At 39.2% G+C, this 15,348-nt stretch overlaps 1 protein-coding gene across 1 annotated transcript; it reads right to left on the reverse strand.

Annotated features, from left to right (window-relative positions):
- Positions 1-2,411: 2,411 nt before the first annotated feature.
- twist1b (twist family bHLH transcription factor 1b) lies at positions 2,412-8,593 on the reverse strand. Its single transcript, XM_036596257.1, has 2 exons — positions 7,825-8,593; positions 2,412-4,252 (listed from the first exon to the last, which is right to left on the reverse strand). The coding sequence occupies exon 1, from the start codon at positions 8,406-8,408 to the stop codon at positions 7,866-7,868; it is 543 nt and encodes a 180-aa protein (XP_036452150.1). The 5' UTR covers positions 8,409-8,593; the 3' UTR covers positions 2,412-4,252; positions 7,825-7,865.
- Positions 8,594-15,348: the final 6,755 nt, after the last annotated feature.

Consider the following 15,348-nt stretch of genomic DNA (forward strand, 5'->3'; position numbering starts at 1 on the left):
AGTATTGTATTACACACAATGTATGCAAATAATAATAATAATAATAATAATAATAATAATAATAATAATAATAAATTATTATTATTATGATTATTCAAAATAACTTTAATATTGTGTAAAACACAATTAGGTACCTAAACCTTTGACTGTAATATCAGTTCGATAAATATGAGTTAGCGTTTTCACTTAAGAGTGAGGAAGCAGCTGAGAGTCAGTGTGATGTCATAATAATAAAAGTAATAATAATAACGATGACAGTATTAATAATAATAGTAAACAAAGGTGTGTATCTAGCTTTAAAGACTTTTTGCGCGTTTAAATCACAGTTACACATACTTGTATTTATTATTATTATTATTATTATTATTATTATTATTATTATTGCAGTATCCACAGCTGGATTTTCTTCACAGTCTCCACATCACTGTCCTCTTTTTCTCCTTCTCTACAGCTCAAAGAGCTCTGCGGCCGCACATCTGTTAGCCTCACGTGACTCCAAAACGCTAACATCTGGTCAAAATGGGGCTCGTGCGTGTGCCTCTAACACGCATCTGCCAAAGGCCTTTAGCGCTGAGGAGCAGATCACAGTTCCTCCAGCGTTCCTTCAGCTTTAAACAGCATAAATCAGCACCAAACCTACACTGTTAAAACAGATGGTTCTTCAGGGTTCTTTAGTAAAGACACTGGTTCGTTCTATGTAGAACCATGAACACTCGACAGTGGTTCTTTGCATGGTGAAAGCGTTCTTCAGATTGATGCAGAATGTGTTGTATATGGTTCTAAATCGCGTCAAAAAGGATTCTGTTTCTGTCACAAGGTCAAGCTTTTGGTTCTAAATACAACAATTTTCAATAAAAGGTTCTATATGGAGCCATATAAAACACATTCTGCATCAGTCTGAAGAACCATTACACCATGCAAAGAACGCTTCAAGCATGCATTTGGTTCTTTGAGTGTAGAACCACTGTTTTTTAGGGAACCATTGAGGAACCTCTTTTTTTAAAGCGTAGAGGAGAGTTTAACCCGGTTTCACACAAACATGCCACGCTCCGCACCTTCAGCCTGGCACGTGCTTAATCCCCGCCCACCCAGACTGTCTCACGCGCGACAAGGAAACTGAAACAACGAGAAAAAGAACAAAATCTGAAGCCCAAAATTTCCCTTCAAAAACCGCAATAAATAAAAACCGCAATCAGCGCGAGCGTGATAGGAAAAGCAAACTCCAATACATGCTGGTTTGTTTCTAATCCACGTTTAGTCCATTAATGTCCGTTTGCTTTTGTTTATTTGTTTGTTTGTTTTTTTTAACCACCACAAATCTTCTAATGACCGCTATTATTTTTTTAAAATGTAAAATTTGCGATCAGCAGAATTTCACGAGCTGAATGTTGCGACTGAAACTGTTCAGTCTTTTCTCTTTTTTCTCTGCGCTGTGCTGCAGTTAGATGGTCAGACAGACGCTGTTGTCCATCTGGATATTCAGCAAAGAGCAGACATTTAAAAATGAGCAGCTTAAAGTTACAAACTCTGTGAAAAGTGTCATTTTGAGCTGATGTAAAATTCAATTCAATTCAATCGAGTTGAATAAAACCAGCTGCACTACTTATCACCATGAGAAGTAGATTTAAGGCTAAATCCATATTTTATATCATGATACTGAAGAGAAGCACGAGCTACAAAATCTGGGAATGTAAAGGAAACGAGTTATTACTGCACTTCTGTATTAATAAAATTAGTAAATTAGCGCGCTCATCATTCAACTATGATCATCATCATACAGCCTGATCACAATAATAAGAAAACAATAAACTAGAAATTACCAGTGTAATAATAATTACTATTATTATTATTATTATTATTATTACTATTATTAATATATTACATTCCACAGCAGACTTCTTTTGACAAATTTCTATCACTTTGCAGATCCATTTAAATTTGACATCTAAATTTTGGGGGTCAAATGCGAAGAAATCGTTTTTGTTTTTTTTTAAAAAAAGGGAAATCAATTTCAGTTTTGTGGGAGAATCACAAAAGAATATCATTCAATCTTTAAAATAAAATAAAAAAAAAAACAAAAATTGAAAGTTTACGACACAATCAAAAGAAAATCTTTCAATCGTGAAGGGAGATTTAATATCGTTTAAAGTTTAAGAGAAAATGAAATGAAACTCGTTAAAAATCCACTATAACGCTGTTGCTGTTTTGAGAAAGTTGAAATGATTTCTGCCAATAAATCAACCAATAACTGATCTGTTGTGCGCTGTAAGGAAGTCTGACTCACGTAAACAGAAAAACGTATAAAATATAAAATCATAAAAAATATCACCCACATTGTGATTCGTCTGTATCTTCTTAATTGCGTGCACGCAATTCCAGTAGAGGTACTTGGTAAAAATACGTCAACTCTATTATAGAAATACACATTTATTTACATAAACAGTAATAAAAATAGCGATGCATTTGGACACAGGTTATGAAACTCTGCTCATCAATAAATAAATAAACGTCCCACTTTGCACAGGTTGAACTTCAGCACCCTTCAGATCTTCAGTGAGATTCTGGCGGCACTGCAGCGTTTCCCTCATACACACACACACACACACACACACACACACACACACACACACACACACACACACAGGGATGGACTGGGATTAAAATCTGGCCCTGGACCACCTTTACACCCCCTTTTCAGTGTACACTCACTGGTCACTTCATTTAACTCTGGGATTAATTGACCTGGATTGATCTTGCTTTACAGATACACCACTTTAGCTCATGCAGCATCGCCACAAGCAAAGTAACTGGTTTTCTAGCTAACTAAGCTAATTTAGCAAGCTAACTAGCTCATTGTAAAAAAATAATAATAAGGAAAAAATAAAAATAAAAAAGTTTGGTGTTTTTAAAAAAAGTTAGTAACCAGGCTGCCTTAAAAATAGGACTTCATTAAACTTCAAAATAGTAAAATATAAACAAAGATTATTGTTCTGTTAACTTACTATTAAGTTATGCTAACTCTGAAGCTAACATTTTAAGGCAGTCCAGTTAACCACCTTTCTGAACAACAAAACATTTTCTGTGTACCCAGAATATGACCAAACTATACAATTAACCCCGACTAAAGTATTGTTTTCTAGTGAAATAAGTTAACTAACTGAGCTAGCTAACCAGCTACGTACCTAAAAGAAAATTATGCAGCTAACATCAGCACAAGTAAAGCACTGTGGTTACTGAGCTAGCCAAATAGCTACATACCCAGCAGATGAACTAATTGTGCAGCTAGCATCACCAGAAGTACCTTTTTCTAAGCTAAGCTAAGTAACTTAGCTAGCTATCTTGCTCAGTACTCAAAATATGACCTGCTTGTGTGACTAACATCACCAGAAGTAACTGTTTTTCTAGTGAAATAAGCTAACTGAGCTAGTTATCTCACTAAGTACCTAAAAGAAGCCCAAATTATGCAGCTAACATCACCACAAATACTCCTTTTTCTAGTGAAGTAAGCTAATTAAATGAGCCAGCTAACTAGCTGTGTACCTAAATGCAGTAAGAATATGAATAAATTATGCAGCTAATCTGACCACAAGTACCAGTTTTTCCAGTAAACTAAACTAACTAATTGAGCTCTCTAGCCAAAAGATGACCAAACTGTGCAGCTAACATCACCAAAAAAGTACCATTCTCCCAGCTAAGCTAACTACCTTAGCTAGATAGCTAAGTACCCAATTAGCCAATCGGCCCATAATCCCAAATGTTCAACTCATCCCAGTGTTGTTGCCGGCCAGTGAACCTTCTTTGGTTTGCGAGCCATGCTAATACAGAACGTTAGCCATTGTAAACAAGCTGCTATGCTACCAGTTCTTCGCTCTGCTGCTGAAGTCTTTCGCTCTGAAGACGTCCACGCAGTGCCTGACTGTTTCTTTGGTTTGGTTGGTGGTCAGGAGGGGAGCTGGATCGTGATCGGACGTGCGTTGAGGATCCAGCAGCTAGAGTAGCCCACCAGGATTCCCAGTATTCCCAAAGTTCAGTCCATCCCTGAACACTCCCACAGGCCCATTCACAGTCCCAGCACTCGGGTGGAGCAGCCGGTCTGCGGCCTTCTCTCCGTAAAGCCCCGTCTTCAGATGATGAAGCTCTCGGCTGAAGTTTCCCTGCGATTGTGCAGGAATGTACGTATCCAGCATTCGGTTTGTTTTTGTCCTCCACACATTTGGTCCAAGTCTGCCTCGCCAGAAGAGACGGCCGTCACCTGTGAAATATCAGAAGACAGGAGAGTGAGGATGATGTCAGAGCAGCTGGTGTTGACATAAAGAGTGAATGTTATTATCTGAGTAGTTTTCTGTTTGGGACCAGAGGCCCTAATGTGCTACTTGCTGATACACAATTTTAATAGATTAATATTTTTTTCTTAATCACTTCCACTTTAGTCCTTCGTATTCAGTTCCTGACTCTCTTTTCTGGGTTTATTTTCACTCTGTCAGGCTGGTTCAGCTCCTGAACTGTTTGACTCCTCTTTGGAGCTTTAGCATTTAATTTTACACTGAAAGGATCCAAAGAATACAAGAATAGAACCGTATAAACTTCAGATCCTCAGTTCTTCCCTTTACTTTTACATTATTTAATTCAAATTACAGCACATGGTTTTAGGCTGTACTATCTGGCTCTGCTGAAAGGCAAAAACAGGCCTCACTGCAGATAAATAAAGACTGGTTGAGCTCTTGCGCCGACTAGATGTTTATTCCAGATATGTAGGATTAATGTGGCAGATAGGTATGCGAAGATTTAGTGAATTACAGTAATGCAAACACATACCGAACAAATCTGGCAAACACGCACGCGAATGTTTGTAAGGAAAAAGTTGGCACAGGAATGTAAAACATGAATTAATATGCCAGATTAAAATGAAAGGCATGGATATGTACACAGTTGTACGCAAAATAATCAGTTGAATATTCTGCAGTTCCTTGCTGAGTAAAAAAGATAATACAAAATACAAAGTGTGTGATCATTTTTGCAAAGGCCGCATTTTATGTTTTTGCCCCCCCCCCAGTATGTTAAATGTAGCAAATAAACATTATTGTGCATTTAATGTGCAGAAGTGTGTTCTCTGTGGAGGATGTGATAGAAAATAACAAAGCAATTTTGGAATTTGGAACTGTAAATTGAGTTAAAGTAATATGGGAGCTAAGCACATAAACATTGAATGATATGGCAAATAAGTATGTGGAAAAAAAATGTAAAAAAAATATATATATAAAAATAATTTATATACCATTTAACATTTAACGATATGTAGAGCTAATATGCCAAAAAACACTCAAATTGATACAACATGTAATAGATATTGGTTTAAATATGCCAGATAAATGTAAAATTTTAACTATAAATATTAAAATTCAAAAATGATATTAATATACCAGATAAATTAGGCCTTCATGTGAAATAAATATGCCATGTAGCACCTTATAAACATGGTTTTAGATGGTCAGATATTCTATGTCCCAATGCTGAACAAAGAGGTCAGGAACATGTTGAGGGTCATAAAATATGACCACAGTTATCAGTGAAATTTTGATTTTTATTTAAGTTGGAGAAATTCGTTCCCATCCTTTTTAAAAATGCTCACATACTGACCGCAAGAGAAGGCTACTGCTCTGGTACAGATGTAGAAATAGAAAGTCTTTAACAGTGCCTGGCAGATCAGCTGTGGAGCTTCATTTCAGAGCAGAAAGATATTTCCTGAAAAGTGTAAACTTTTTCTGAAGATCCTCATTAAATTAACAGAAGTGCCTTTTAAACATCAGGCTACAGTTTCATCATGCTAACTCTTCTAACTCTGCTAACTTAGCTACTGTTGTAGTAACTTATCAGAGCTTTTATCCAGCCAATCACCTCCAAATAACCGTATTAGAAACAACTGATCTGATTGGTGATTACATGTATGCTCTTATAAAGGTTCCTGTTTGGTTCTTGCCATTGAGTTGCAGGAACATAAAATTTTACACAAATATTTCTTTAAAGAACCATCCATTAAAAATCCTATGTGGCACCTTTAATCTTAAGAAGGCATATTGCATGTGTGCACATCATTTATGAGAATAAAATGAAGCTAGAACCTAGTAGTACTGGACATCTGGTCACTGTCAAAAGGCCATGGCATACTGACCCAGCATTCCCAAACAAACACCATTACTATTATTGGCAAAGGGTGGTTCCAGGATAAGAACACATAAATGACACAGTGTGAATGGAGAACATTCTAGAACAGTTTGAATGTGGGGGGTGGGGGGGGCATTCTAGAACAGTGTGAATGGAGAAGAACATTCCAAACACTGGTAATAAAGTTAGAACACGCAGTGACACAAAGGTTCCACACACCACTTCAACATTTCAGGTAGTTGGTGTTTGCTGGAGAACATTAGGTCAGTGGGTTCTAGGTGTTGTGGGTTTTGAATGCTGGGAGTCTCATTTGTTCCTGTCCTAGAATGTTCTCTTCCTGAATGTCCTAGAACTAGAACAGTAAAAAGGCCAGAGAAATCCCACCCAAAAGGCTCCAACAAACACCAACAAACTCTAACATTGGGTTGGTGTTCAAGACCTGAGTATTGGGAGTTTTGAGAATGTTCTCCAATCACAGTGTTCTAGAACATTCTCCCTAATTCACACCGGTTCATTTGATTTATTACCTTGCATAATGGAACAATATAAAGTCCAGAGCACACTGACCCAGTGTTGTCCAAAAACACCAACAAACTCTAACATTGGGTTGGTTTTCTGGACCATTGTGTGATTTTGGGGGGTTTCTAGAATGTTCTCCTTCATTCACACTGTTCTAGAACGTTGTCCCCAGTTCACACTGGTTCATTTAGTTTATTACTTTGCATACTGGAACAATATAAAGCCCAGAGCACACTGACCCAGTATTTTCCAAGAAACACCAACAAACTCTAACGTTGGGTTAGTTTTCTGGACCACTGTGTGATTTTTAGGGGTTTCTAGAAGGTTCTCCTCCATTCACAGTGTTCTAGAATGTTCTTCTCAGTTCACACTTGTTCATTTTTGGTTTATCACTTCACATATTGGAACAGTATAAAGTCCAGAGCACACTGACCCAAAGTTTTCAAAGAAACACCAACGAACTCTAACGCTGGGTTGGTGTTCTGGATGTTTGTGAGATTGTTGAGAAGGTTCTCCTCTGTTCACACTGGGTTCTTTTGGCTTATACTCACTAGTTCTGGAACAGTTATCTGGGTTTGGTGGGGAACGTGGGGTCAGTGAGCCACAGCTTTTAGCAGTGTGTAATCTTAGCAAAAACACATATTGGTGCTGGATGGAACCATGTTTAAAAAAAGGTTCTTTAAAGAAACCTTTTCTAGAGAAGAACCATTTAACCTCAATATCAATAAACTTAACCAGAAAGTTTCCTTGAGTTTTCTACTCACTTTAAAAAGGTGGTCCCTCAAGGGTTGTTTAGTAAAAGCAATGGTTGAATTTAGAACCATGAGTTCTATATACTTAAACGGGTCTTTGCGTGGTGAAATGGTTCTTCAGATGGATGGAGAAAGTGTTGTGTATGGTTCTATGTAGCACCAAAAAGGGTTCTGCAATCGTTAGGAAGTCAAGCTTGTGACAACAGAAGAACCCTTTTTTTTGTGCTATATGGAACCACATACAACACGTTCTCCATCAATCTGACCATGCAAAGAACCGTTTAAGCATGCAGATGGTTCAGTCTAGAACTCATGGCTCTAGATAAAACAGTTGGCTTTACTAAAGAACCCTTGAAGAACCATTTTAATGGTGAGAGGAAGAGAACCATACCCTTTCTCTCTCTCTCGCTCTCTCTCTCTCTCACTCCTCCGTCAGTGCGAGGCGGACATGGACCACGCGCCCTCCATCCGCCACACGGAGAAGGCGTAGCTGAGGCGCTCGTGCGCCACGTAGCTGCAGCTCGCGGCTTTGGAGTCCAGCTCGTCGCTCTGCAGCACCTGGTACAGGAAGTCGATGTAGCGCGCGGCCAGTTTGAGGGTCTGGATCTTGCTGAGCTTGTCGGACGGTAAGGTGGGGATGATCTTGCGCAGCGCCGCAAACGCCTCGTTCAGGGACTGCGTGCGCTGGCGCTCGCGCACGTTCGCCATAACGCGCTGAGTCTGCAGCTCCTCGAGGGACGGAGGGCTTCCTCCTCCTCCTCCTCCTCCTCCTCCTCTTTCTCCTCCCGGGCTGCTCAGGCTCGCCTTCTTGCCTCTCGCGCTCGGGCTGTCGGACTCCTCGCCGCTAGTGCGGCTCCAACGCCTCTTCCTCGCGCTCCTCTTACGCTTGACCGGCCGCTCGTGCTGCTCTCCGTCGCTGAAGCTCAGGCTGTCCGGCGGAGAGGCTCCGGGAGAGCACGAGTCCTCCTCTGGCATCTCTCTCTCAGCGGAAGCGCAGGAGAAAAACAAGCAAACAAACAAACAAACAAACAAAAACGAATACAACAGAATGAATGAAATTAAAAAAGAAACAAAAATAGACCCGACAGTTATTCCCTCATTGGGCTGCGAGTGGATGTCTGAGAACAACAGCGACAACAAAAATGGTCAAATCCAAAGTTCCCCGCTGCAAAAAAACAGTTTGTTCACTGCCAAAAAGTTGGGGAGCTCTTATAGTGGCTAAGGAGAGCGAGGTGATTGGCTGAGAAAGTGAGGAGGAGGGAGAGGAGGAGGAAGGGTGGAGGAGTCTTAAAGTCTTCCCCAGAACTCCTCCCTGAAATCTACTTACTGACAGCTCCTCGCTACGAAAAAAAGAAAAGGTCGGCATGATGAAGACTGTTTCACTGTCAGCGCGTGTGGCTGGTCACTCACTGTATTATTTCTGTTTTCTCACAGGTTTAGAGTCACTTTTCAAAAATGTAGAGTCACTGTTTAAAAGTTAGAATCACAGTTCAAAAATGTAGAATCACTGGTCAAAACTTTAGATTCACTGTTCAAAAGTTTAGAATCATTGTTTAAAAGTTTAAAATCGCTGTTCAAAAGTTTAGAATCGCTGTTATAAAATACAGATTCACTGTTCAAAAGTTTAGAATCATTGTTTAAAATTTTAGAATCACTGGTCAAAACTTTAGATTTACTGTTTAAAAGTTAAAAATCACTGTTCAAAAGTTTAGATTCACTATTCGAAAGTTTGGAATCACTGTTCAAAAATTTGGATTCACTATCTGAAAATTTGGAATCACTGTTCAAAAGTTTAGAATCACTGTTCAAAATTTAGACTCACTGTTCAAAAGTTTGGAATCACTGTTCAAAAGTTTAGAATCACTGTTCAAAATTTAGACTCACTGTTCAAAAGTTTGGAATCACTGTTCAAAAGTTTAGAATCACTGTTCAAAAGTTTAGATTCACTGTTCAAAAGTTTAGATTCACTGTTCAAAAGTTTAGAATCACTGTTCAAAATTTAGACTCACTGTTCAAAAGTTTAGAATCACTGTTCAAAATTTAGACTCACTGTTCAAAAGTTTGGAATCACTGTTCAAAAGTTTAGAATCACTGTTCAAAATTTAGACTCACTGTTCAAAGTTTAGATTCACTGTTCAAAAGTTTAGAACCATTGTTTAAAAATATGGAATCACTGTTTTAAAGTTTGAAGCAATGCACAAAATTGTAGAATCAATGTATAAAATGGTAGAGTTGCCGTTTAAATGTAGAATCATTGTTCAAAAGTTTGACAAAATTATAGAACCACTGTCCTTAGAGATGAACAGAACTGTAGAAGATTCTAAACTGACTGAGAAAAATATGGAATATAAAATTAACATCCAGAATGAAGTTCTAATAAAATTATTGTCCATAATGAAGATATAATAAAACTAATGTCCTCATTCCTCTCTCTCTTAGTCCTAATATTTTTTTTTTACATTTGTGAGCTCTAACTAAATGTATTCTTGGAGGAGCCCAATCTAAAGACGCTGAGACAAGATTAAAGACTATGAAGTGAATAGTTTCTCCACTAGGGGTCACGATTTCCTCCCTGTCCTTCTTTTCTTCTACTGTATGAAGGGTCTCCATCAGTCCCGGCTCAGTTTAAGGTAAGTTTATGTATACAGCACCTTTCTTACACTGTGGTCATTCAAAGTGCTTTACAAATGAGAAAATACACAAATTACTCAAATTAGAATTTAAAAAGGTGTAGGACAGTAGATGTTAACCCTATATGGATCAGGGGTGCCTCTAGGTAACAAACCCCTTTTTGGCTTTTTACATTTACACAATACATCCTCAATTATAATGCAATACTTTAAAAAAAGGGGATTGGGGCCCCAAGGAAACCAATAGCAGTGTTTTAATTTGTCACATGACTCTCTGGAAGCCATGTTGAACTCTTATTTTGTGGCCTTCCTCACATTGTTCAACTCCATCATCCTTATCTCTCTCTACAACATTGGCCTGAAAATGTCTGTTTCTGTCATTTTACAATCTGGAAAAAATTGGTTTCACAAAAATATGTGAGAAAAGGTTTAATGCACTTTATTTGACGATTAAGTAATGCAAATGCAAATGTTGCCTTGAAGTAACATCATACCTTTATGAATTCCCAACATTTATGTTTATATACTCATTAAAAGCTTAACTGTGATCATAATTTTTTTATCTCCACAATGGAGAATGGAGTCACCTTAAGAGCCAGTTTTGTTTTTAAACCCCCAACATTACATATGCATACATACATACATCATCTAAACCGCTTATCCTTCTGGGTCGCGGTGGGGTGCTGGAGCCTATCCCATCTGTCATTGGGCGGAAGGCAGGATACACCCTGGACAGGTCGCCAGTCCATCGCAGACTCCCAACATTGCCGTAGTAAATATTTTCTTTACTGGACAATTGACAATAAATGACTGAGAGAACTTGAACCAGGGCTCGGCAACATGTGGCTCTGGAGCTGCATGCAGCTCTTTTACTGTCCTGTTTTGGCTTCTCAGAATCAGATTTGTAGGTAAAAATAAAATAATCCTCCTTTGCAGTAAAATACAACACAGTTTGACAATAAATGGTCTTAAACTCTGGAGTTAATGTAGAACTCCTAGTCACGAGTCACAAAGCTGAAGTCAGTTTCTCATTAGAATTTTCGAACAAGAAGCTGACGAACGAGATGCGACTTCAGCCTCGTAAAAAATCGAATGTTGAGAGACATTTTACGAGAAACTGTTCTACTTTTGGAAAAGTTTCCTGCCGGAGATGCGAGAAAAGCAGCTATAGCTGAACTAAAGCTTAAAGCAGAGCAAAGTCTGCGTTTTTGTTTATATTATATTTTTTAGCCTTTACTAGCACATTAGCACGTTCTGAGACATATTTACAGCCAAGATGGTAAAGTGGACATAAAATCCTGTGACTCCCAAGGTGGTTTAATTTTTGTTGAAAGGACAAAATGATTCTTCTTAACATTTGGGTTGTGACCGCTGACTTGAACTTACTTGGACAGGTGTGTGACATTACTTAAAGGGGAACCCAAAGCTTCTTTCCTGCTCATAGCCTTCACACTACTGGTGACACTGGGCCACACTACATAAGGTGACGACAGTGTACCACAACATGAGAACTGATTCAGAATGCAGCTGAAGCTGTTGAATTGTCTTTTGTGGGAGTCCAGTTAGGAGACCATTACAGTGATCAATCCTGCTAGAAATAAAGGCGTGGATGAGCTTCTTCAGGCCTGCTTTAATCAGAACATCTCTGATCTTGTTGATGTTCTTCATGTGATACAATACTGACTGCTTTGACTGCTAAAACTGAGATCAGAGTCCATTAGTACACCAAGGTTACGTGCTAGTTCTCTAGATTTTTGGGCTCTTAAATCCAGATCTAGTCTAGTCTAGTCTGTGCCATTGCTATTTCCAAACAAACTAATCTCTGTTTTATCTTTATTAAACTGCAGAAAGTTTCATCCCACCCAAAGTGAGTCAGGGGGACCATAGTTGTTTGAGCACTTCATTCATAAAGATCATACATGCGCAGATTTACAGGCTCTGTGGATAAAATCTATATGCTAAACAGTTTGCATCACACCAGATCGCTTTCCCCGTCCAAATGAACAAGAGGTTTTTGACTCCAGTTAAGGTTGCAATGATGATTCATGCAGTGACTCAAGAGTCAGGAGAAGTTCAGGAGCCAAATATTTCACAGCCGCTCCCTCAGCTCCACTGTGCAGCCAGATCTACTGCAACTCTGGAGCCAGAGCCTATCAATGAGGGCTCCAGGATTTGCTTTATTATGTATCAGCTGAGCTGTGGAAAGACTTGCTTCTCTGCTCAGCAGCTCACATATTTAATGGAAAAATAGCAGGGCATTCAGTAGATTTCTGGGACTGTGCATTTTGCTCCATTGATAATCACATTATTCCCTCACAGGACCCTCCAAACCCCACCCAGCACCAAGACCACCAATTTGCGAGCTGTTCAAACAAACTTTTGGAGAGTAAGGCTAATCAACTGCTCCCTCTAGGGAAAGGCAGAAGCTCAGCAAGATGACATTCCAATACTGTAAGAACATTTCCTCTTCTTGAACCATCTTACAAAAACCCTCTGAACATCTTATAGGCTGGAGAGATGGCATCTGTCCAGATGTTGCTGTCATCGGTTTCCTGTGCAAAAGTCAGAGACTACCCCTCATTATTCAAAACCAGTCAAAAGGAGTATGAGTTATTGTATCACGTATAAGATTAGATACAAAGTAAAAGCTCCAGAGAAAGTGTGGCTCCTAACAACCACCTGGAAGAGCTGGTCAACACCAAAACTGTCCCCATCAGATAAACAGCACTTAAAGCTCTCATCTCTGAGAGAGAGGAGAAAATCAAGCTGCTTCAGATCTGAAAACATCCACAGGTGTTTCTGTCCATCCTTCCACTGTGAGAAGACGACTCAGCGCTGTGGGTCTGAAAGGATGTGTAGCTGTCAAGAAGAACCTCACTGAGAAAAGGAGACGGACACATCAAACAAAGAAGCTGAACGATGGACTGACCACCCCAGAGTCCAGACCTCAACACCACTGAATGTGTTTGGATTTAGACGAAGCATTTACTTATATTCTCTGTGGCTAAAATCAAGCTGATACCCTACCGCTCAAAAGTTTGGGGTCACTTATTTCATTCATATAAAACCAAATTCTTTGAAGATACATGTTTGAATTGATTCTACGATGAAACTAATTTTTTACAAGTTTCAAATAGTTTGTTGGAAGCTGTAAAAATGTAGACGTTTTGGATGATAAACGGGGCTGTATATATGATCGAACGAACCTATGATGAAACTGACATCCACAAAGCCTCATGTATGAAAAACAACCAAATCATGCTAATTAAACAGTTGTTTTTAATGTCTTAATGGCAACAAATTCAAATAAACAGAAAACTGTGGCTCATTATTTAATAACACTTCCATTCCTTTACCATATTCTAATTTTCTGTTGTCTCAGAACACATAAAATTATAGAAAGTTTTGTTTGTGTGGCGACGTTGACTGTTGAAATCCCAGCTAATGGTGATGCTAATGACGCACTGCACTTAACTTAAGACAGCAAGACAGATGGTAAGATTAAATGATATAATGGCCAAATTAAAGGTTTTAACATGGTTTCTACTCTTTTCTTGAGTGAAGACAGCAAGTTAACCAAGTAGCCGCTCTCATCTCTGTCATTTACAGTGAGATTTCTTATCCCATGCGATTTGGTCATATATATTCCTGACACACATCCCTCTGGGAACTCACTCCTTGGAGAACTCTAATTCCCAGAACTCCCTTGGTGATCATATGATGGTCACGCCACCATCCACAGCCAATTGTTTGCCAGTTGCCTGTTTTTGTTACGTTTGTCCCGCTGTGTTTTTGGCTTATTTTGGATTTGACCCGTGCTTGTTTATGGACTATGCGTTTGGATCACATTTAAACTAGTAAAGCCTACTTTCCTCATTTTATCCGCAAGCTTCTGGTCAGTTCTGTCGCATTACACTGCAGACGTCCTGTGGTAAACTGACATCACCCCACTTCGTCATTAAAAACTAATCCTGTCGGAATAGGGCTTTGGAGGTGTGGAAAACTATCCCTGCAGATTCCTTTCAAAAACTGTCCTGAAGGCTGTAATAAAAGACCAGTGGACACACTAAATACCGAAGCATCTGATATTATATTTAGTTGTTAATTTGTACTTAATGTCCATTTTGGCTGGAAATTAAATAAATCAAGGGTGGTCTCAGGGCTCTAATGGACCACGCTCACGAGGGCTAGACTGAGCCACTTATCTTCAGGAACGCTATGTCACTGACCGGCTGCAGTACAGACCTTTTATCAGTACTGATAACGACTGTCTGGTAAAAGAGGAAGAGAGGACACTGCTGAAGATTAGATGAGTGAATTGGACTGAACTGGAAATGAAGACACCTCAGACCTGTCTGGTTTAAGGGAATGAATGTTTTTAAGGTGGATCGGCTAATTTTTATATTGTCTGAGGCTGTGCATGCTTTTGTACTAATTTCTTTGCTGCATCAAAAATAATAGACTAGTATAATAAGTATGATCTGTAGGAATCTCCAAGAGGAGGACTGGCAAGCACGAGGTTGGGGTCTGAGAGCATCTTCTCGATTTGTTCATCTCTTCCTAAATCCTCCTCTAAATGCTCTTCATATAACATGATCCTCATATGTTTCATATCTAAATGCTCCGTTATCTTCATCACTACTTTCCAAAACCGCTGCAGCAGCTTCAGCAGCTGTAAACTCTCTGCACGCCGTTTCACATGAGTCTCCGATGTGGACTGAATGAAGAATGAAGGGTTTCCGGCGTGATGGTCAGTCCTTAGTGATTTCCTGAGTGTCCATCGGTCAGTTTCACACAGAATGTAGACGGACACACGAATCCACCAGTTCCACACGGTGAGAGGCAGATGACGTGTATCTCAGCCCCTCTTCATAGGCTCATAACTCCGGATGTGAGTCTCGTATGATCTCGAGATAAGATGGAATGGAAAGGGCGACTCTACAGATTCAGGAAGTGTCTCAACTGGATTTCTGAGCTGGATCATCACAGAGACACAACACAGATACAGAAACAGAGAATCTGATGCATGGGCGAGTTTGTGGATGCCAGAGGGTTAATGTGCAATATTTAGATTAACATACTATTTGAACTTTGAAGGGCCCAGATCATGAAACTCACCTTTTTTGAAACAACCTGTTTGATCTAGAATATAAAAACACTGTTAAGGTTTCAAAACATACAATATCCTCCCATACAGTCCATAAATGGAAACTAAGCTCATATTGAGCTCATTGTTTTTTTGACATTACATGTTTGCATATATGTCCACCAAGTTATAAGGAGTG

This window comes from Colossoma macropomum, unplaced genomic scaffold (assembly GCF_904425465.1).
Source record: "Colossoma macropomum unplaced genomic scaffold, Colossoma_macropomum, whole genome shotgun sequence".
Taxonomy (NCBI): domain Eukaryota; kingdom Metazoa; phylum Chordata; class Actinopteri; order Characiformes; family Serrasalmidae; genus Colossoma; species Colossoma macropomum.